Source organism: Mesocricetus auratus, unplaced genomic scaffold (assembly GCF_017639785.1).
Source record: "Mesocricetus auratus isolate SY011 unplaced genomic scaffold, BCM_Maur_2.0 Super-Scaffold_100691, whole genome shotgun sequence".
Classification (NCBI taxonomy): Eukaryota; Metazoa; Chordata; class Mammalia; order Rodentia; family Cricetidae; genus Mesocricetus; species Mesocricetus auratus.
Genome location: NW_024429267.1, coordinates 5,437,047 through 5,459,176, shown reverse-complemented (window position 1 = coordinate 5,459,176; position 22,130 = coordinate 5,437,047). Strand labels below are relative to the sequence as shown.

Sequence of the window (22,130 nt, the reverse complement as noted above, 5' to 3'; positions counted from 1 at the left end):
TAACCACTCAGAGAATTATTATTAATTTTAAATGCTCGACCAATAGCTTAGCTCTAGCCAGCTCTTACAACTTAAATTAGCCCATTTCTATTAGTCTGTGTGCTGCCCTGAGGCTTGTTTACTTCATCAATGAACTTTCCAGGTTGCTTCTTTGAGTCTGACTTGAGACTCCCCGGCCTTCTTCTTCTTCCCAGAATTCTCTCTGTCCTGAGAATCCTGCCTAGCTATATCGGCCAATCGGCTTTGTATTAACAATGAGAGCAACGCATTTTTCACAGTGTACAAAATGATTATCCCATAACAACTAGAGTTAGAAGAGAAAGAAAAGGAATCCAGCCGGAGAGGCAGATCTGTTGCCAGGTAGTCAGGCTCTGCTTCAAGGGGCACACCCACCAGAACCTTGTGGCACTCTGCAAGTCAGAGAGGGAAGAGGGCCAGTCGGTCACTTTAGATGTGGCTAGCACCCAGCTTCCCGCTCCTAGAGACTTGATGGGTTTGAGCTGGCCATCTGAGGAGCCTGACCTCTCTTGCCTCAGCTGGAACAATTGGACCAAAACACATAGAATTCACAGACCTAGGGATGTTCACACCAACTAAGCAGCAGGACCCCTTTCCCTAAGAGTGTGGTCCTGGGTCTCCTACAGCCTGGCCTGGCTCCCTGGTCATGGCAAGCCTGAGACAATGAGCCTATCCTGAGAGAAGCAGAGAAGGAAACGGCTAAGTATCTTTGAGCCTTGCTTCCAGCCATCCCTGGTATCAGCCCCACCCTGCCTTTCCTCCAATATGAGCTGTTAAGTTCCTTGTTCAGTGTTGAGTTCCTCTTTCTGAGAGCTCTGATCACAGGCCTTCCTTTCTGAAAGACTTTCCACCAGCTCCTCTGCTACCAGCCTGGAGGCAGAAGCCACCAGCGGTCACCCAACCCTCTTCTGCATCCTGTAACCCACTGTCCTCTCAGCAGGACAAACTGTCTTAGACGAATGCTCACATCACTTCTCTGCCTGAAATGTCCCATATGGTCCTCTGACTTGACTTTTCACGATTTCTCCTAATCACAGGCTCCCTCCCCTCTGGCTACTGAAAAGTCTCTCCATCAATGCAGCAATCCAAATCAGACCAAATCAAACCAAGTTAGAAAAAGTCCATGTTTAATGGATACAATGCTCCTGGATGGCCCCAGAGAGGAGACAGAGAGAGACTGGAAAACCATGAGTCTATTTTCCGGGGGACAGTTTAAATACCCTGTGGGAGTGGTCTTATGCATCTCTGGGGACAGGTCATCATTTGGCGGGCTTTCTGAGATGCAGCAGGGTTTGGAGGGAGGTGGGGGAGGGGCTTGGGTGGAACCTCCACCATAACATTCCAGACTCTTTGGGTCTATGGATGCCAGGGTCTGGGGCAAAGCTTTTACCATAGCAGTTACTTTCTTGTTTCTCAGGCTCCTTAAGCTCCTGGTTTCCTCTCTGTCCTGGAACATACTTTCTCAGGGATTTGCACGGTTAGCTTAGCTCATCATTCATTCTTTAATATGGTGATATAACTGTGGGTCCCCACACCCTATCTCTTTGTTCTTATATTTTAATCTCTATATTTATTTAGTGTGTGTGTATACATGCATGTCTGTGTGTGTATATACATGCAGTGTGTGTGTACACGCATGTCATAGCACTTGTGCGCTGATGAGAGGGCAGCTTGTAGGAGTCGGTTCTCACCCTCTACCATGTAGGTCTTAGAGATCAAGCGCAGGTCTTCAGTCTTGGCAGCAGGCACCTTTACCCACCAAGCCATCTCACCAGCCCGTCCTTTTATCTGGCCTTAATTTTTGTGTGTGTTTGTGATTCCTATGGTATTCGTGAGTGTGGGAGCGTAGGTGACACAAAGTTTGCATGGTGAGTCAGAGGGGAACTTTTAGGAGCTGGTTGTCTCCTTCTACCAGGTGGGTTCTAGAGACAGCACTCAAATCATCCCGGCTGTGCTTATCCTTTGCTGCCTGTTCATCTCCCTGGAGTTTCTGCCCTGGGCCAGCAGCTTCATATTTGCCTTGTCCACAGTCTATCCCCACTGCAGGTAATCAACAGTTACTGAATGGATGCGTTATAACACACAGGGTGTGGCGTTCAATGCAGCTCAAAGATCTACTGAGTCTCTTCCTCCAGACCAATCTGCCATCCATACGCTTTCCACTGCTTAAGTCAGAGGGGATTCTGGACTGGACACTCACCGAGGAGTCAGCCTGTTTCTGCATGTATACACTGGCAACTGTTAGAATTGACTAGGTCTGGCCTGATGGGGGACACCTCACTCCTGGGCCTGCTTCTTCCTCTGTAGATTCCTGACTTTATGGTTCCTTTAGGTTCATATAATGACCTTCTCACTATGAGAAAGCACAGGCTGTAAAAGGAAGGAACCTTGACTCCTTCCGTAGTTAACGATTGATGATAATTAAGAGTCAGAGGACTGAGTGGCCACTGTGTAATAACAGGTCATACTGGGTTCCTGGTGCTTTCAGATTGTGAGTCAGTGGAGTCAGTTTGACACCGGAGGTCATGCATTCAAGAGGTCATTCACCCTGGAGTGGCAGCAAAGGCACCAGGCCTGGGTGTGTGCTAAGGGCAGAGCTACCAAATGGGCCCCTGCTGCTGTGTGCTCTGGAGGTGGACGGCCTAGCTACAGCTGGGCCCTCCTGAGGAGAGTTTCGTGCAAAGACTGCCCAGGATCCTGAGAGGAAGAAGAGGAAAGCACAGAAACCAGGGCCATACCACCCTGCCGAAGGTCCCCGGAGCCCCAGACCCAGGGTGAGTGCTCTCAGCCTGCTGTGGGGATGGGTGGCCCAAGCTCTGTGACAGGAATCCCAGCAATGGCCCTGATTAAAACGAGGGGATTGATAGAAGGGCCAAAGGGACCATGGCACCTCACTATAATGTGATGTCCTGGACAGGATCATGAGCAGGACAAGGGCATTGGGAAAACTAAGTGAGAGCCAAAGGAAGTATGGAGATTAATTTAATAATGATATTAAAAAGTGATAGTGTGTGCCAGGTACCATAAGAACAACTCAACTTTACTGTTTCTGGGAATATGATTTTTACTTTTTAAGAAATTATTTTATGTGTATGAGTGTTCTGCGTACATGTATGTCTGTGCAACAGAATGTACAGTGTCCTCAGAAGCCAGTACTGAATCTCCTGGACAGATAGTTGTGAGCTGCCATGTAGTACTGGAAATCCAGCCCAGATCCTCTGTAAGAGCAGCAGCTCTTAACTGCCCTGCTGAGCCATCTCTCTACCTCCTCCCCCCTCTTTTTAAAAATGGAATGTGCTGGATAGCTCTACAATTTTTCTCAGATGGCTGCAAACCTGGAAAAGCCATTTCGACACTTTGTAATACAGTTCCTCATGTTGTGGTGACCTCCAACCATAAGATTATGTCATTGCTAGTTTATAACTGTAATTTTGCCTCTGTTCTGAGTGGTAAATATCTGATATGCAACCCCCAAAGGGGTCAAGATCCACGGGCTGAGAAGCAATGTTTTACAAGAACGGTACCCTGAGCCATCCGTCCAGCCCCCAAGGGACCTTTCCTTCTCCCCACAGCTTAGGCACAGGAGTGAGTATTCACATCCGAGAAAGCTTAGCTCTTACATTCACGTCAAAATATTTCCTTCCAGTCTGTCGGTGGTTTTTCAAGAGGACTTAGTGCCATAGAAAACCCTGGTGTCTGTCTGGTCCTTTTGTTTCCCTTTGGCTGTCTGCCATTCCGTTGTTTGAGAAAGTCCCAGGCTGCACATACAAAGGCTGTCTCAGGCAGCGCTGTAGAACCTCTGCCCTAGAGACCATGTGGTCTCTGTTGCCTTTGGTGGCTCTCATAAGTGCCCATGTTTTCATGACAGATTTTTTATGTTTTACGTCTTCAATTATTTATTTTTAATTGTCTTTGATTTCCATTCCCCCTTCCTCCTTTCTCAGAGGCAGCTATCCCAATGTGTTTAACATGTCCCTTAAAATATGTGTCGTTTTGTGTGTGTTTTCAGTTTTTATAAGTGGTGTGGCATGTCCCCCTTGAGGACAGTTTTTAAAGTTTTTATTACATTTATTTGGGGTGTGTGGGGAGTGCATCCGTGCCATGGCACACATGTAGAGACCAAAGAACGACTTATGAGAGTTGGTTCTCCTCTTCAACCATGTAGGGCCTGGGACTTGAGCTCAGGTTAGCTGTCAGTCTTCGTGGCAAACACCTTTACCAGCTGATCCAGTTTACCTCCCAGAGTTAGTATTCTCACAAGTGGTTTGTGTTCTTGATTAGGTCAATCTGCTACGAGTGTTCAGTCTGCAGCCCACAGGCCACATGCAGTTGAGATGGTACAAATGGGGTCTCACACTAACCTGTAACTTAGTTAAAACAGGAGGTTTTAAAATTTTGATTACTAAGTTTTTGTAGATGACAAGAACCTGCAGAGAAGTCAGGAGGACCTGCTGCAGGTCAAGGTCAAAGCTGCTCAATACAGTAGCCACCAGCCATGTTACTGAGCACTCAAAATGTGACTGGTGGGCCTCAAGATAACCATGCTACAAGCATAAAGTTTACACCCTATTTCAAAGGCCTGGTATCAAAAAACATAAAAACACCCGAACAATTGCTTTTCTTTTTCTTTTCTTCTTCTTCTTCTTCTTTTTTTTTTTTTTTGGTTGTTCGAGACAGGGTTTCTCTGTACTGCTTTGGAAGCTGTCCTGGAACTCGCTCTGTAGACCAGGCTGGCCTCGAACTCACAGAGATCTGCCTGCCTCTGCCTCCTGAGTGCTGGGATTAAAGGTGTGTGCCACCAACGCCCGGCCACCTGAACAATTCTTAACACCAATCACACTGAAATAATACTTTAAGTGTACTGTCTCCGCTGAAATACGCTGTCAAAACTAACCTCACTGTTTCTTCAAATATGGGCACAGAAAATCTTGGGGGAAGTAGTATTACATGAACACGCGTGCCTGTTTTGAGGGACCTAAGGCTTGGTCATTTACAGCTTCACCCGCCTTGTTTCCCAGGAACAGAAACGGGCTCAAACCAAAGGGACTTCTGAGACAGCGTGGTTCACAGAAATCAGTTTTGGTCATTATCTCCACCCCACCCCACCCCACGACATGCCACTTATCCCCCAAAAGAAAAAGAAGAAACAGCTCTCTTGAGTAGCAGTCATGGGTAGCGCTTACTAAGCCAGCCTAGTGCTCCTCAGCGCCTCTCACAGCTGGGAGACACTTCTTCCAGCTGCTTGCCCAGCAGGTAGCAGATGGGTCAGTCCCAGAGGGAGACCAGGATGGCCAGGCTTCATCAGGCACCTGTGATTGGCTACTGCGGGAGCACGAGGTGGGTTGGGTGGAATAATTAGGTTAGAGGTAGGGTAGAGTTGGCAGAGCTGGCAGAAACAGAGTGTCCTCTGTAAGAGTTCCTCCAGCCTGCTGGTGGCCCAGCCTCACACTGGCCTATGCATCTTTGCCCCTTCCCTGCACACTATGGATTTTAATAAAGATTTGAGTCACTCCCTCCTCTGTGGTTGCTGACTTCGGGTCCCACCAGCTCCTGGCATCACATTCTTATTTTATCCATGTATCTGTCTACCATCTAGCTATCAGGGACAATGCCTCCCCACACCCAAGTCTCATCTCAAAGGGGATAAGAAATGGTTTATCCAGGAGCCAAATATAAGGACCATGGCCCAGGAACACAGACCTCAGTTGCCCTAAATTCCACATTCCAGGTGGTAGCAGTTGTTGCTTTGGGAGGGGCATGGGGGATGGGGTCATCTCAGCATGGAGCCCTGGAAGGCCTGGACCTTGCTGTAGAGAACAGCCTGGGCTTGAACTCACAGAGATCCTCCTGTATCTGCCTCCCAAAGTTTTATAGTAATAGAACACTGAAAGTCACAAGTCAAGACGCTAAATGCATGGCTGTACACATTGGGTAGACGGGTTCCAGAAGAGCCTAGAACCACATTCTAAGCTGCCTGGGTAGTGGAAGCTAGGGGTCTGCATGCAAATTCCAGGATATTTCCCTGACTGTCACAAAGATGCTAGGCCACACCCGGAGACTGGCTAACGAGGGGGCTAACGATGACCTATCGGTCCTCCGGACTCATCTCCTGAAGTGGCCCTGCGTTCACTGCTGTAGTCAGCTTCAGTTCAGGCTCGATCAGTCCTAAAACTGTGGGCTACAGGGCTGCTGGTTTGGACAAGGGGGGAAGATGTGTTGCCAGAGTTGTCTGCTCAGAGGCCAGAACCTGAGAGGCCTGGTGGGCAGCTGGGGCCTCAAGACTTGTCTGTTCACAGCCCAGAAACATCTCAACCAGGAGCAGGACATGGACCACAGCGTGGAGGGAGCTGCAGTCAGCCCTGAGGTGCCCCAGGAACTTCTGGAAGAAATGATTTGGGTTTTTCGTGTAGAAGATGGTAAGCGATGGGGGCCTAGGGTTGGTGGACCAATTTGGCACTCTCTTCTATCCCCAAGTGGCACATTTTCTTCAAAAGGGAGCAAGGCTTGACATCTCACCACAGAGGGGTTGAGCTGAGCCCGCTCACTCCCCTTTTTTCAGGGTTTGGTTCACTTACTCAGCTATCAATCACCTCTACTATTTATTAAACAGTACTGTGTGCTAGGCATGGCCCCTAGCGCCGGGGTTACAGCAGTGAACAAACACAAGTCTCTACCCACACAGTGTCCAGCAACTAAAAGTATGACATGTTCCCAGTGCATAGTAAAAAAGAAGCAAGCTGGACCCAGTAGCCCAAGACTGCAAACCTAGCTACTCAAGAGGCTCAGCCCTGATGATCACAAGTTCAAGGCCTGCTTGAGCCACACAGAATTGAACTTAGTGAAACCATGTCTCAATGGTGAAGTGACTGCCTAGCATCCGAGGAATCCCTAAATTCAATCCTCAATATAGTGTGTGTGTGTGTGTGTGTGTGTGTGTGTGTGTGTGTTGGGAGGTGGATGTGGGGGGCGGGAGGAGGATTGGGAGGCAAGGTAGATAACATAATCAAGGGAAGTCTCACTCTGATGAAGGCTTGCCCTGGGGAAAACCCTTGCAAGAGGGGAAGGAATTCACCATCGGGTCATTTAGTGGAGGACCCGTTCTGGCAGGGGGAAGTAAGAGATGTGAGCCGGAGCCGGCCTCTCTTGGAGACGGTTTGGCTGAGCACCCACGGCCCAGCCTGCCTCTTTACCTGCTGCCCGAGGCTGGCAGTCACTGCATCCAGCGAGCCTGCTTACCACTTCCTCTCCCTCGCTCCTTTCTGCCTAGTTCAGGGTGACCCACTTCCTCTTCCTTGCCACTCATACCCCCTTTACTCAGCTAGTATCCAGACACAGTGCTGTCTCCCCCCAGAGCATCAGGGATGGTCCAGAGCAGAGACCCCGTCTCCACCCCATCCATCCACCCACTGGTCAGTCGGGGCGGTCCCCCAGAGCAAGGAGTCTTGATGGGAGTCTCCATAGCAGGGGGCAATTGAGTGCCCAGGATGGGCTTGAGCCCGAGCCCCAGTTGTGAGTGGGTCTGAGTGGCACCTGGCCTGAGGATGTGTCTGTCTGTGTGCCCCTCCTCAGCGGCTCCTTGGAATTATTCCATCCTGGTTCTGGCAGTCCTGGTGGCGGTGGTAAGCTTGTTCCTCCTGAGAAGGAGCATCCTGGCAAACAGGTGAGGAGGTGGTCTGGAGTGGGACTTCCTTCCTAGATGGCAATCTAAGGAGTCACTTAGGGAAACTGACTCTCCATTTCTTAGTGGTAGCTGTCAGGGACCAAAGCTATTAAACAAATAATTCAGCAGCTTCCTGCCCCCATTACGATCCCCTAGCCCTGGCCAGCAAGTTGGAATGACTCAGAGGGTATTGCCCTTTAAGTGGTCCGGGCCCCTCTTACCCTATCTGGAAGCATCCCTCTCAGCAAACTCAACTGAGAGACAAGATGACTGTCTCCTGGAGCAGCAGACATAGGCCTGCTCCCCGTGGGCCAGGCAGATTCTCTGGTATCCTTCCACCATGGCCTTCGGGAAGCCCAAGAGTTCCTTGAGTAAACCAGCTTGGAGAACAGAGAGATTTTCAAGAATTAGGGGAAAAACTATCAAGTTGAGGAAGTAGGCAGTGAGAGCCATGGGCAGGGTTGGATCTTACCGTGCATGGCTAATGGTGTGGGCAAACCTGTTTGGAGAAACTAGCAGAGCGAGAGATAGAAGGTTAGTAGGGATTTCTGGCAGCGTCTTAGGGATAGAGCATGGCGTGTGAGGACCTGTGCTAAATATGATGACAGCCCTGAGGCCAGGATAGCGCGGTTTGGAGAAAAGTCACAGGGCTCAGCATGGGCAGACTTAGGTGTGCAGTACAGATAGATATCCGGGCTTCTTTGTCTTCAAATGCCACACTTCCTCATCTCTAAGGGGGAAAGGCTGGCAGTCGAAGCTTAGCTCCCGGGTCGCCTTGCAGAGAGACGACAGATATAACAGTGGAAGCTACCCAGCCATTGCCGCTTCTGCGCAGAGCTCTCCCGCCAAGCTCTCCAACCGTGGGGGCCTGGCCCAACCACTCAGGAGCCCTGATCAGCACTCTTTCGTCTCCTCCTAGAAATCGGAAGAAGCAGACACAAGACAAAGAGACACCAGAAGCCCTGCACCTAGATGACTCCAGAATGAAAGAAAACAGCAGCCTGAGCAACCTGAGAGAGACACTGATGCTGATCTCAGAGAAGCCAGACTTGCCCCCGGGGGAACCTGAGCTGAATGAGAGAGACGCCCGAAGTGTCTTTCTGCCAGACCCACAGGAGACCGAGAGCTAGGGAGGGCTGAGAAAACCCGTTACCCCAGCCAGACACAGGACCGTGATCTGAACTCAGCTCCGTGGCCTCAAACCCCTCAGGCTAGACAGTGCCCTGCAAGCAGCCTAACTTATTTTTACCAGACACAATAAACAAACTATAACCAGATGAAAATTCATTGTTAAAAAAGTCTTTTATTAAAATGCTTCTCTAGGAGGGCAGCTGGGATTGTATGGTTGGTTCAAACGATGGTGGTCTACGAAGCACACTCAAGTGGCTTGGATCAAATGTACAAAGTTCAGTCGTGGGTGGTGGAAGCCTCAGAAGGCGGAGGCAGGTGGGTCTCTGTGACTCCAACTCAAGCCTGGTTTGCATAGTGAGTTCCTGGACAGCCAGAGCTACATAATAGAGATACCCTGTCGCAAAAAAAAAAAAAAATGCAAGGCTCAGAGCTGGCCTGTTGATCGGGACGCAGAGCCAGCACTCGGGGCCAGGATGCAGGGCCAGCACATGCTCTTGAGTGGTTCACAGCCTCCCCTTACCTCAGGGTCTCCAGCTGTAGAGTAGAGCTGAAGACTGGGTTAGAGATATTTCTGTTGGCTGGGAATGGAAGGAGCAGGCTTCCTAGGTTAGGATGCCCATCTTAGCCCCCCCCCTTTCGAGACAGGGTTTCTCTGTGGCTTTGGAGGCTGTCCTGGAACTAGCTCTTGTAGACTAGGCTGGTATCGAACTCACAGAGATTCGCCTGCCTCTGCCTCCTGAGTGCTGGGATTAAAGGTGTGCATCACCACTGCCCGGCCCAGCTCAGCCCTTCTAATGCCTCTCCTGAACCAGCTCAGCTAGAGTTTGTGGTGAAAAACAGCTGTAGCCCTGCCTATGACAGTCTTCTCAGATCTGAGACTTGGTAAAACACTAAGCTTATGCAAAAATCCAACTTATTAATCCCAAACACTTTGGGATCTATCTTCCCAAAGTGGGCTTTGAACACTCATACCAATTGCTGAGGGTCCGAGGTCCAACCAAACCAGGCCAATGGTGCCCACCCGAGGGTGTCTGCTCCCGCCAGCTGCGGACTCCCTGAGGATCATCACTGGGTAGAATGACTTTCTGCAGCCTTAATCATTAACCTCAAGAAGAGTGATCCTGGGGGGGTCTACTAATAAGGTGGTCACAAGAGCCCCCCAAATGCTGATTTAAAAAAAGCTGGAGGCTTCCTAGCCTGGACAACCTACAGCCTCTCTCTGTACCCTTCACCGAGAGGCAAGTGGTGAAATGCTCCAATCCAGATTTCATTGCCCTATCTAGACTTTCCCATAGGATTATCTTAACTGAATTTTTCTTGGATAAACTGTAAGGTTTGTAGCCTGGGGTTTTGAGAAGACAGAAGACATGGGAGACGCCAGCTTTGGTGGACAGCTGCCCTACCTCTTTCTACCACCAGGTGGCAGTAGGACCTCAGGGTCAGCCATCCTATAGACTTAAAAGCCTTCACATAAACAAAGCTTCTTTGAACAGGGGCTGCAGCTGGCCTGGCAGTGGCTGGAGCAGGCAAGATTCACCACACAGGATATGCACCGCAGTTCCTTTCTGCTTGCAACTGTTCCCAGGTCTCTGGTTTGCAACAGGGGCAGCTTCTCTCCAGGGTGGCGGACGCAGAAGTTACCCTGGAGCCCAAGGCCTGGAGGACTCAGCAGCATTGCTGCCTGCTCTCCTGGCTCACACAGTGAGCATGTAGAGACTGCTTGGAGGTGGAGTCTACTATCTACCGAGCACAAGGGCCCTTGGTGCATCAGAGGGCAAACCAGCTCCTGCCCTGCACCCCGAGCATCAGCCAAGCCCAATGTTCTTGTAGATGGGTCCTCAGAAGATCTTGAAGCCCTTCAGTAGGGTCAAGGTGGGTGCCTTGCGCTTGCTCTGGGCGCGGGATGACTTCACAGTGACCAGCTTAGCCTGGGCCACAGTGGGCATCTCCTTCAGGCTGGCAGTGGACAGAGTATTGAAAGTACAGCTGGCCAGTCCGTGTCGGGCCGCGAGCGGGGTCTGGTGAGACAGGGCTTTCTCCTCAGAGATGAAGAGGGGCCGGGCCATGGGGCTCTTCTCCAGCTCTCGTCGCACCTCCCGCACTGCCTCATGGAAGACGTGCTGCACATGCTCAAAGTCCAGGCAGGCAGAGACCTCAAAAAACAGGCACCCGAACCTGCCTGCCAAAGCCGCGCCCTCAGCCTTCGTGACCTGCCTGGCAAGGAAGCAGCGTGAAGCAGTCAGAAGAATGACATTCCGAGTGAGAGAGTCCCACACCCATCTCCCCACCCAGTGATCTAGGCCCATCTTCGCCCTCTGAATCTGTTTTCTCATCAACACAACAGGATAATGGCTGCTCCTCTCGGGGCTGTCAGGACCACAAAACACAATGTCAATGGTGCACTTAGCATTACGCTTGGCACAGACTCAGAACTCAATAGCTGATGTTGCTGGTATTTTGGAATGAGCATGAAAAAAGATGAGCCAAATTCTCCCATGCTAGATCTTGCCTGTGGCAAAAGGAAGAAATGGCCACCCTTGGCCCAGCTCGAGGGACTAGCATTAGAAAAGAGCAGTTTGCACTGAAGGGGCCCCACCCCTCAGATTACTCAGGAAGCTGGTGACTGGCAGACTCTTGGGGCTCATAGGTGTCTTGTCTGTTTGTCTAGCTGAGAGCCAGCAGAGAGGCAGCAATGTTAGGAGATGCAGGAACAGGGCAGGGGTGCATGTGTTTCTGCTTGGTTCTGTCCGCCTCCTGTGACGACAGGATACACGTTTGCAAGCGGAAGGTCCCTAGAAACATCTGACCCATGGGAATGGAGGTGGAGAAAAAAATGAAGCCTGGCTCTTCAGAAGCTCATACGTCCAGACAGGAACTCCTTGGGTCTTGAGGCCAAGACTGCACTGGCTGAATCCTGCTCACCACCACACATGGATGAGCTGCCCCAACCACATCCCTGAGGACCATGGCACAGCCCAAGATGGCCGGAGATACCAGGGTAAGAAGTAGAGGGGGAAAGTTTCTGGGCCAAGGCTGATTTGGCAGGAGAAAGGGGGCAGGAGACCTAGTGTACTATACCACTGAGTCCTACCCTATCAGTGTTACGCTAGACCGAAAGGAAGTGGGGTAACTGGGCATGTCTTTTTTTTTTTCTGAGACAGGGTTTCTCTGTGTACTTTGGAGGCTGTCCTGGAACTAGCTCTTGTAGACCAGGCTGGTCTCAAACTCACAGAGATCCTCCTGCCTCTGCCTCCCGAGTGCTGGGATTAAAGGCGTGCACCACCAACACCCGGCGCCTGGGCACGACTTATACCCAGGGAACCAGGGCTGTTTCATTCAAACCCTGGATTCCTAGTCACTCGCTTGCAAACCATTTTTCAACAATCTCTCTGGTAAACATTGGGGTCAAAACAATATTGTACAGTCACTCCATCCTACCCCTTCCTATTCACAGTCCGGTCTTCCGATCTGTCTTCCAGATTCCAAGATATTTCAAGGGCCACCTTCAGCGATTTACCCACCGAGCAATGTCTCGTATTCCCCAAGATGCAACTTTTCTTGGGCTGAAGGCCGGATCGCCCACGAAGAAGGCCCTATACCATCACAGTTACCTTTCAGGAGACCACAACTCTCTTCTCCCTTTGCCTGTGTGACCTGTCTGAACAAATCTCAGCATCTGTCTCTGGGCCTCTGGGGTCTGGGAGAGCAAGAACGAGTTGGGAGCAGAGGAGAAGAGTAGCGGCCGGCAGAAAGCCCACACGTCGCAGGTGCACTGACCACGTGGAACCACGTCCAGCGAGAGCTTCCCTTTAATTGCTCAAGTGTAGGCTGGCTGTCAAGGGCCTCAGAGCCAGGCAGATGACTTGGTGTGTGGCGAGGGAGGAGGCAGAAACCTCAGGGAGAGGCAGGGCCTGTGGTCAGCTGAAGGGAGCCGGCCCCACCTCACAGCATTCCAGTTCCAAGTCAGTTAAAACATTATGCCAGCCAAGCAAAATATGGCTGCAGTGTTTTGTGGTGATCTGCTCTCTGGCCCAGTCTGTGACCTCTGGTTCAAGTCCAAGCCCTTCTAAGAGAGGACTACCCTCGGCAGCCTAGGGTGACAACAAGCCTGGGGTGCTATGTCTGGACAAGGCAAGGGCTGGTTGGACCACAGCAGACACCTGATCCAAGGAGCACTTTAGACCCTCTCCTTGCAACTAGAGTTGGGCACCGAATGGCTAGTCAGCTGCTGGGAGGGGACCAGAATGTCACATAGCTTCAGGCAAGGCTGATGTAAGAGACCACTGAGACTCCTGAAAGGAAGGGGTGCCTTCTCTTTGCCTTTTGGGGTTCAGCCCACATCCTCAGTGACCCACATGTCTCCCTTGCTGTCACTGGCTGCCTAGATAAACTCCTGGGTAACTCTCCCAGCACAGTCCCTTTATCTGCAGTTGAGGGCACTGCCATTCTTGGTAGCCGTGATCCCCTGGTGTGTCATTCTGCGTCCATAAGCAAGCAAGCTTTAGAGACAAGCGCTAAGACACCTTACTCACCTGTACTGAGCCATGTCCAGCTTGTTGCCCAGCAGTAGCGCAGGGTAGCCACGCTGTGTCTCCTTGGCATGCAAGGCCAGCAACTCCAGGTAGCTGCTGCTGCCCTCGAAACTCTGGCGACTGTCAACACTATACACCACCAGGAAGGCATGGGCCCAGTTCAGATAGCGCTCACAATTTCTGGGGGTGTCCTAGAGTAAAGGAGAGGAATCCATCTCAGAGACAGAAGAACTTGGGGCGGGGGTGGGGTGGGGGGGAGGCCTTCACCTGGGCTGCCCTTTCCACCTCCCGAGTCTTTGTATATTGTTCTCCAGCAGATCTCCTTGCAAAGGGGCACTTCAGTGTCGATCTGGCTTGGTGTGAAAAGAGACATTGTCTCATGAACTTCCCTCCCACCACCCAGCCAGAGACTTGAAGACCTTGGCCCCTTGGGCACTGAGTCAAAGATTCTGGCATGGCCCTCCAGGGACCTGTTGTCCCTGGGTACTGCTGGTTTTGGGTCAGGTCCATACTGCCCCACTTTGGCCTCTGAGAACTGACTCCAGCCATGGCGGGGGGGAGGGGAGGGTTTGAAAAGATATGGTGGGGAGACGGGCTGGCAGGCTCTCCGTAGGAGTGTTTGTGTAAACAGGCATGCACCTGTGTGTGCTTAGCCTCGCAGCATAGGATATCTGGGTTGATGTCAGCAGTCACCCTTCTCATATGGCAAATGAAAGATCGAGGCCCAGAAAAGTCAGAGCCCCGTCCAGGGCCACACAGCAAACTGGAGCCTAAAGAGATCCAGATTCTCTCGTGAGGTCAGGATGTGGGAGGCTGCACTGATTCGCTGCCTGAGGGAACGGGGGGGGGGGGTGGGGTAGGATAATACTGTTACCAGGTCTGCAGTGTCCATGACCCTCAGGTGGACAGGTTGGTGGTCCACAGTCTCCTCAGAACTGTAGGTGTCCTCTGCAACACAGATGAGAGACATGACAGACACTCAAGTAAGGGACAAGGTTGATGTCCCAGCTTCCTCCTGTGCTGGACTCCAGTGTAGTCTTGACTGGTCCTTGGGAACTGCTACCAAGCCACTATTCCTCTTCATTTGTCAGGCATGAAGCATCAGAGGCCACTATAGACCGTGCCCTGGGGGACAGACTGTTTCTGATTCTATGCACAAACCCTGTGGCATGGAGTGTGTGGCCCGTAGGCTCAGCAGCAGAGGCTTGGTACTTCCTCCAAGAACCCCCATTTTCTCCACTCTCTGTCCCTTTCGCCATAGTACCTGGCCTACAGGGAGTCCCCAAAGAAGACTTCTTCCCTCAGTAGGAGAGGAGAGAATGGAAAGGAGAAGCTTATGACGTGACGGGGCAGGGGGGGGGGTAGTCAGACTTCATACACAAGTTCCAGTGTTTTATAAGTCCTCCTTGTCAAATAGACAAAGTGATGTAGGATCCAAGCTATAAGTGATCACTATACAGGCATGAAGACCTGAGTTCAAGTCCTCAGCACCCACAAAAGTCAGTCATAGGTGTGTGCATGCCTGTAACCCCACACTGCGAGGCTGAGACAGGAGGATTGCTGGGAATTGCTGACTGCCAGCTTGTTCCTGGGCTTGTGGAGACCCTGTCTCCAAAGAATAAAGTAGAAAGTGACAGCAAGATACTTGATGCCTCTTCTGGCCTCTGTGTGCATATAAACTTGCACACACCCCTGCACGTACACAGCACACACACACACACTGCACCCCTCCCCCAGAGCTACTTACTTCATATTTCAACTGCCTGATTTAGACTTCAGCTCTCAGGGAGTACTTCCTCAGTCTAAATGGGAACACTATGATAGCATGAGCTAACATTGTTCCTTCCTTCCTTCCTTCTCTTTCTGTTTTTTCTTTTTTCTTTTCTTTTCTTTCTTTTTTTTTTGAGACAGGGTTTCTCTGTGTATCCCTGACTGTCCTGGAACTCTCTCTGTAGACCAGGCTGACCTCCAACTCAGAGATCTGCCTGCTCCTGCTTCCCTAGTGTTGAGATTAAAGGTGTGCACCACCACCACTCGTCCAGAGATAATAGTTTCCAAGCCTTCACTCTGTTAGGCTTGCCTCTGAGCTAGCACATTTAACAGACCTATATCTTCCAGGGCTGTGAGAGGACTGCTTAGTCCTCCAGGCTTGGGGCCTGGCCCATAAGAAATATCTAAAAGCGGCAAGGAGGAATGTGAAGGACCTCCAAGGCTAGCGGGACAGGTCCCCGCTCCCAGGGAATTTTTTCTCCGTTTGTTTTTATTTGGGTGAGTATGTGGTGTATGTGTGTGTACACGTTCGTGTGTGCATGTATGTGCGGAGATCAGAGTTCAACGTCTTGTGTCTTCTTCATTCTCTGTTCACTTTATTATTTTTAAAGAGGTTTTACACTTATCTTTGTGTGTGTGTGCGCGCGTGCGTGTGTGTGTGTGTGTGTGTGTGTGTGTGTGTGTGTGTGTGTATGCACACGATGTGTGCTGGTACTCACAGAGGCCAGAAGAGAATTGACTTACCTAAAACTAGAGTTATAGACAGCTATGAACATCTGATATGGGTGCTAGAAACAGGACTTGGGTCCTCTGAAAGAGCAGCAACAGGTGCTAACCACTGAGCCATCTCTCTAGCCCCACCCCTCCACCTTACTTTTTGAGTCATGGCCTTTCACGGAACCTGAAGTGACCAGATGGATGACCATTCTGCTCTGGAGACCCACCTGTCTCTGCTACCCCAGTGGTGGAATTACAGATGCACACCACAACACATAGCTTTTAACATGGGTGCTAGGGCTCCAAACTCAGGTCCTCACCCTAATATGGCAGTCCCTTTACTGACAGAGTTATATCTGTAGCCCTCACACCCACTTATTTTATAGAGAAATAATGTTAAACTCAAACAGAAGTTACAAACTAGCACGGTTCCTATGTGCTCTTCACCCTGGTTCCCTCTGCGTTAATGTCTTATATAATCATAGCACAATTGCCAAACCAGGATATTGATGTTGGTTCTGTACTATGAACTAAATTACTGACCTTATTTGGATTTCACCAGTTTGGATTTTTTTCTTTCTTTCTTTCTTTTTTTAGTTCTTATGACTTTAAACCCAAGAAATCAGAATGTGGTCTGGCATACAGAATCGTCACTGGCATGCTGACAGTGGCTTCTCTCACTCCCTGCCTTCCCTGGCACCTGTATATGAAGGCACTTGGTCCCCACCTTTCCCTGGGTGACCCCTCTAGGCAGATCTGAGGTGTTCCCTGCCTTCCTGGCAGTGGCCACTGTGAGAACAGCACCCCTCGCCCTGGCTGAATGTAGTCACACACTTCTCCCGGAGGGCTGCTGGCAGCCAAGCAGGCCTGGAAACATGCCAGGTCCACTGACATCCAACATGAGTCACAGACAGCTCTTCGTCCCCAGCCTGCTTTGGGGACTTGGATAAATAGCTGCTCTTATCCAAAGAGGGAAAAAAAACCTAATGGAAAATATGCCCCAAATGTTTAACTATATTTGGCCCAAGAAGAGCTGTCACTGGATACCTACATTGTGTTCATAGTTATTATTTTTTGGCCAAAGTTGCCTTTTAGGCACTCCCTCCAAAAGGCAAAGTCCTGCCTCACCTGGTGACAAGTGTTGTCTACCCTTAGTCTTCCTGGTAGCCTCATGATCTTACATTGGCTCCACGGTAGAAAGATGACAAGGTTGCTTTGGGAGGCTGAAGCAGGAGGATTGCACGGTCAGTCCCTGCCTGGGCTACAGAACAAGCCTGTGCAATGTAGTGAGACCCCCATCTTAAAACTGGGAGAAAAGGGCTGGAGAGATGGCTCAGTGGTAAGAACATTGCCTGCTCTTCCAAAGGTCCTGAGTTCAATCCCCAGCAACCGCATGGTGGCTCACAGCCATCTGTAATGAGATCTGGTGCTCTCTTATGGCATGCAGGGATACTTGCAGACAGACCATTATATACATAATAAGTAAATAAATCTTAACAAAACAAAAAACTGGGAGAAAAAAGTGTGTGTGTAAAAACGTGTGTGTGTGTGTGTCAGCATGGGGGGGTCTAGGGATATGACTCAATGGTAGAGTGCTGCCTAGCATGCATGATACACAATGTTCATTTAATATCCAATAATGGGGAGGAAATGAAATTGAACTTGGGCCTTCTGGGCTGCCCCTGCCACTGTGACCCCCTTGATCCCTGGCTAATGATGGGTCTGCTGGTCCTTCAGCTATGTCTGACCTGAAGCATCCTATTCTGTTGGAATTCTAGCACGGATATGCAAGTTGGATGAAGCCTCAGATCATCGGGTGACTAGCCCCAGGAGCCAGAAAGGCAGCTTCTCACCCAGGCATAGTGGTGGAGAGCCTACCTTGACTTTGATGTCTTTAAAATAGTGATTTTATAAAAGGTACCAAAGAAGTTCTGTCCGGTTGTACATCCAGGCGGCACCTCAGACACAATGAGCATCCACGTCTTTGCAGGAACAGGATGGGGACAAGTGAGGTAGGAAGCTGACCTTGTTCCCTGGAGGATCCAGGCAAGACCATTCCCTGGAGCCCCTGGCCCACCCAGGGCAGAGCACAGTCAGAGTCCTTCTATGCAGAGCCCACAAGACACAGCTCCAACACAGACAACCCAGTCCCGGTGGCATGCACACCTCTGCTTCTGTGTCCATAGACTGCAGCTCACAGGGAGTGGTAGACCTTCCTTTAACTGAGGGGGCAGCATACACACCTCTGCTTCTGTGTCATAGACTGCAGTTCACAGGGAGTGGGTAGAGCTTCCTTTAACTGAGGGGCTCTGTGATGTTAGGCAAGTCACTGAGTCCCCTCTGCCTCAGTTTCTTTCTTATATAGAGCTGTTTTAGCCACATGTTCCTGAGGCATGCCCTCCCCTTTTGGTCCCACCAACACTTTATTTTATGAACGGGGAAATAACTCAACATCATTTTAAAAAAGCTAAGTTCATTCAGACACCTCATTGTTCTCAATGAACAGTTTATAAATAAAAATATTATAAACAAGAGCCAGAAGTGATGGCTCTTGATGCTTTGCAGATTCTAATTTTGTTTGTCTTGGGTATCAGGGTCCCGTGTAAGAGCTTATTTTAGGGGATGATCCTTCTGTTTGTTAAACACAAGTTTCACAACACCGATCTCACGAATGTGGGGGACTCTCAGCAGCATGCTCAGGAAGATACTTAAAGAGGAAGAAAAAAGTGAATACGCGCTGAGAGTCTATTGGGGTCAAGCACTCGCCTAATATATGTCAGCTCTCTAACCCTCACAGCAGTTCTCTGGTGTGGTTACGCCTATGCTCCTTTGGCAGACAAGGAAATGGTAGCTCAAAGACATTAAGTGACTGTCTCCAAGTTACCCTGTCAATAGACGTCAGAGCCAACATTTAAAGTTAGCTTTATATAATTAATTTTAGGGGTGGGTAAGAAAATGGTTCAGTGGTTGAAAACAGTTGTTGCTCTTGCAGAGGACCAGGTTCCATTCCCAGAACCCACATGGTGGTTCACAATCATCTGTCACTCCAGTTCCAGAGGATCCAATGCCTGCTCCTGACCTCCATGGGCATCAGGAACACACACGGGGCACAGATATACACATGGGAAGAACACTCATATATATCAAATAAAATCAATTTAAAAATCTAAAACAAATGTTCCCTGGTTCAAAGAATGTCCTGCACCAATACAGAAGAATCCCTTAAATAGCTTGTCTGGATGCCCTCGAGAGAACACTGAGGGAACATTTTTAAGAACTGTGTCTATTTGGATGTGGACATTCTGCTATTTAAGAAAAAACATTCTTCTAAAGTCTCGTTGCATTGCGTATTTTAGGGCAAACAGTCTCAGGTCTTTCAGCTGGACCAGCCCCCACTGTCTGGTGTGCCTGGAATCATCCCAGTGATCCCTCCCTTCTACCTTAAAATGCACAGTGCTAGCCAGGGCCCACCCATGGGGAGGTCCCAGGGGAACGTCCAGGTGTGGCCCACATAGCAGGAAGCCCACAGAGGAGTGGCTTCTTACCCAAATTGGGGTCATATTCGCTGATAAACCTCTTGGTGAGAAACTTCACAGTCAGGGCTGCAAAAAGAAGAAAGAGGTAGGCTCAGACTCCCGTTGGGTCTAAGGCTAGCCCCCAAGCTACTGTCTCTCGAACTTTAAGGAGGCCCAACTGACCTCTGTGGTCTCTGACTGACACCAAGCTTGGCTCTCCAAGGGCCTTAGCCTGCAGAGCAGAGGAACTGGCTCAGAAGGCATAGAAATGGGGTGCCAAGCCTCACTAATTGCATGCACACTGGGATTATTTTCTAGAAATTATTGTGAGCAAGAAAGATAGTGAGAGGCATGTCTAAGGAGTGTCTGTGACAATCAAATCCAGGGTCAAGACCCTACATCTAGTTAGTTATCCTGAGGTCTGGTGATACCCTCCCCCCCCCCCCACACACAACTGAACGGACATATCTCCCACCATGGACAGGTCACACTGATTCTTTAGCATGGGACATTTACTCCAGCTTTGGCGACAGGCCAAAGACAGTAAGTGAAGAATTGATTGACTATTATTAGGAAGGTCTGAACCGCCAAGGACATGAGTTTTCCAGGCAAGGTCCAGGACAGCTTATGTCCCAAGTTAAACACACTCTAGTCTGAGTCCTCTGCACCTTGGGCTCTTGCTCTCCATGGGATTTCCACACCCTTCTGAGGTAACTCTTGAGCATGTAAGCCTTGAAAAAGTACTTCTTTCTCCCTAGAAGAGTGCACTAACAGGATTGATTCCATTCAGAGCTTGCCACATAAAGGCAAGGGCCAGCCAAATATATCATGCTGGACTCTTGATAGGATTAAAAATAAACCCAAAATTCTTTTGAAGGAATCCTAACACTGCCAATTTGCAAACGAATAGCCATGAATCCATATTTTAAACTTTCTGGTGCTGTAGCCCAGTTGGTAGAGTGCTTGCCTAACAGGCACGAAGCCCTGGGTTACATCCCCAGCATTCCATAAACCAGGAATGGTGGTGTACATTTGCAATTCCGCACTTGGGAGGTGGAGGCAGGAGAATCAGGAATACAAGGTCATTCTTGGCTTCATAATGGATTCCAGGCCTGCTTGAGCTACATGAGACTCTGCATCAAAGATGAAAAAATGATTCCTTCATCCATTTAGTCATTAGCTGACCTGTAATAGTGACTGAGTCACTGGGGCAGGCTGATTTTCAATGGAAAACCATGTTCTGGTTCCCCTCTGAGCCAGGGGTGCTGGCTTCAAACTCAGAACACTTTCCCTGGGGATCTCAGGTAGCCAAAGAGAAGGAGAGCCACAGCTAAGGGGCCATGGTGGCTATTCACAGCTGGCTGCAAGAGGGCAGCCGGGGCAGCCTCTCCTGCCCACCCACCCTCAGCTGTCTGGATCGTAAAGTGTCAGGTGGCAGGGCAAACACTGCTTTCAGAGATCTCTGACGGCTCTTGGAAGTGGTGAAGGTTCGGGTTTGACAGAAATTATCTCAGTGGTAGGCAGCCCAAGATCCAGGTTCCTCAAGGACAAGTCCCTGGCACCTGAGGCCATAGTCTCCCATTTCCACAAAGTCAAGAGGGGCCTGGCTTGAAACAAATAACGTTTGATAAGAAAATAGTCTGTTTCGCAGCCCCACGGGTTGGCAGTGGGGGAGTGGCCCCCTGAGAAATTCTAATCTACTGACTTCTACCAAGTCTCTTGGAGGAAGTAGTGAGGAGGGGGTGGACAGCCCAGATCAAGGAGTAGCAAGGATGCCACCAAGTTCAAAGGGGATCCAGGGCTGCAGACCAGTGCCAACAGGTCTCTTTAGTATCAGGTGACAAGATTTGCCTGTTGGTCCCAGGGATGGAGATGAGCGGAAGACCTAAGAGAAATACAAAGAGAGACAGTTTTGTTGAGGGCAGCAGGAGGCAGAGAAAGAGCCAGGCAGGCAGCTGAAGGCAGATAAAAGAGATAGGGAAGCCGAAAACAAAACAGCAAGATGAGGGGGTGGGGGTGGGGGCAGAATCAAAGAAACTGAGGCAAAAAGCAGTCATAGGAACTCACCCAACCACCCGGGGAAGCAAGTCTCTGGGAGCCACTGGATGAAGCTGCCCCCATCCTCCGCGCTCCGCACCACTCACCAGACTTGCCTGCCCCGCGGCGCCCCAGGATGGCCAGGTTGACCTCGAGGGGCACGCTGTGTGGCCCGCTGCCCGTTCGGGGCTTGCCGAACACCGAAGACATGGCGACGCTGCAGATGGCCACGCTGGTCTCGGGGGCCGATGGGCTGTGAGCTGAGCGCCCTCAGTCACCCTCCGGCCCGCCTGTCGGTGTCCGCCTGCTGGAGGAGGGGCGTGGATGGGGGCGTGGCCTTCACGCTCCAAACACCTTTTAACAGCAGCTGAGCTCTGTAAACTAGGATGATGCTCCCTGCCTCTCAGCTGGTGCTTTAGACCACAGCCGGCTCAACCTCAGCACTCCACTTCTGTATTTTCACTGGGGACTCTAAGTAGCATCACTGCAAAAATCAGGCTCCTGGGACAAAGGGTTTGTGCTGCTAGCTAAGACTTCGTAGCCCAGCATTTAGGAAGCTAAGGAAGGGTTGCGGTGAATTGGAGGCCAGCCTGAGCTGAATTCTAGTATAACTTGAGTTACATGTGAGGACCATCTTAAAAAACAAAATGAAACGCTTCACCCATGCTCCTGTAAGTAAACCTAACTGAACTCATTGGATCACCAAAAGCTAATCAAAAAGGCATGGAAATAGAAGGAGGCTAATGGGGA

At 50.2% G+C, this 22,130-nt stretch overlaps 2 protein-coding genes across 2 annotated transcripts; one reads left to right on the top strand and one right to left on the bottom strand.

The window, feature by feature from the left end:
* Positions 1 to 2,536: 2,536 nt before the first annotated feature.
* Slc51b (solute carrier family 51 subunit beta) lies at positions 2,537 to 8,961 on the top strand. Its single transcript, XM_005075536.4, has 4 exons — positions 2,537 to 2,792; positions 6,315 to 6,434; positions 7,588 to 7,678; positions 8,598 to 8,961. Exons 2-4 carry the CDS (start codon positions 6,344 to 6,346, stop codon positions 8,806 to 8,808), a joined length of 393 nt encoding a protein of 130 aa, XP_005075593.1. The 5' UTR covers positions 2,537 to 2,792; positions 6,315 to 6,343; the 3' UTR covers positions 8,809 to 8,961.
* Positions 8,962 to 21,671, bottom strand: Rasl12 (RAS like family 12). Its single transcript, XM_005075537.4, has 5 exons — positions 21,488 to 21,671; positions 19,374 to 19,430; positions 14,216 to 14,289; positions 13,342 to 13,532; positions 8,962 to 11,023 (listed from the first exon to the last, which is right to left on the bottom strand). Exons 1-5 carry the CDS (start codon positions 21,588 to 21,590, stop codon positions 10,648 to 10,650), a joined length of 801 nt encoding a protein of 266 aa, XP_005075594.1. The 5' UTR covers positions 21,591 to 21,671; the 3' UTR covers positions 8,962 to 10,647.
* Between the last annotated feature and the right edge of the window lie 459 nt (positions 21,672 to 22,130).

Excerpts from the sequence above, each read along its gene's own strand:
- Slc51b (XM_005075536.4), top strand. The coding sequence starts at position 6,344 with ATGGACCACAGCGTGGAGGGAGCTGCAGTCAGCCCTGAGGTGCCCCAG. Across the intron at positions 6,435-7,587 it reads GGTTTTTCGTGTAGAAGATG|CGGCTCCTTGGAATTATTCC; the intron begins GTAAGCGATGGG and ends GCCCCTCCTCAG. Across the intron at positions 7,679-8,597 it reads AGGAGCATCCTGGCAAACAG|AAATCGGAAGAAGCAGACAC; the intron begins GTGAGGAGGTGG and ends GTCTCCTCCTAG.
- Rasl12 (XM_005075537.4), bottom strand. The coding sequence starts at position 21,590 with ATGTCTTCGGTGTTCGGCAAGCCCCGAACGGGCAGCGGGCCACACAGC. Across the intron at positions 14,290-19,373 it reads CGAATATGACCCCAATTTGG|AGGACACCTACAGTTCTGAG; the intron begins GTAAGAAGCCAC and ends TCTGTGTTGCAG. Across the intron at positions 11,024-13,341 it reads CTGGACATGGCTCAGTACAG|GCAGGTCACGAAGGCTGAGG; the intron begins GTGAGTAAGGTG and ends CTTCCTTGCCAG.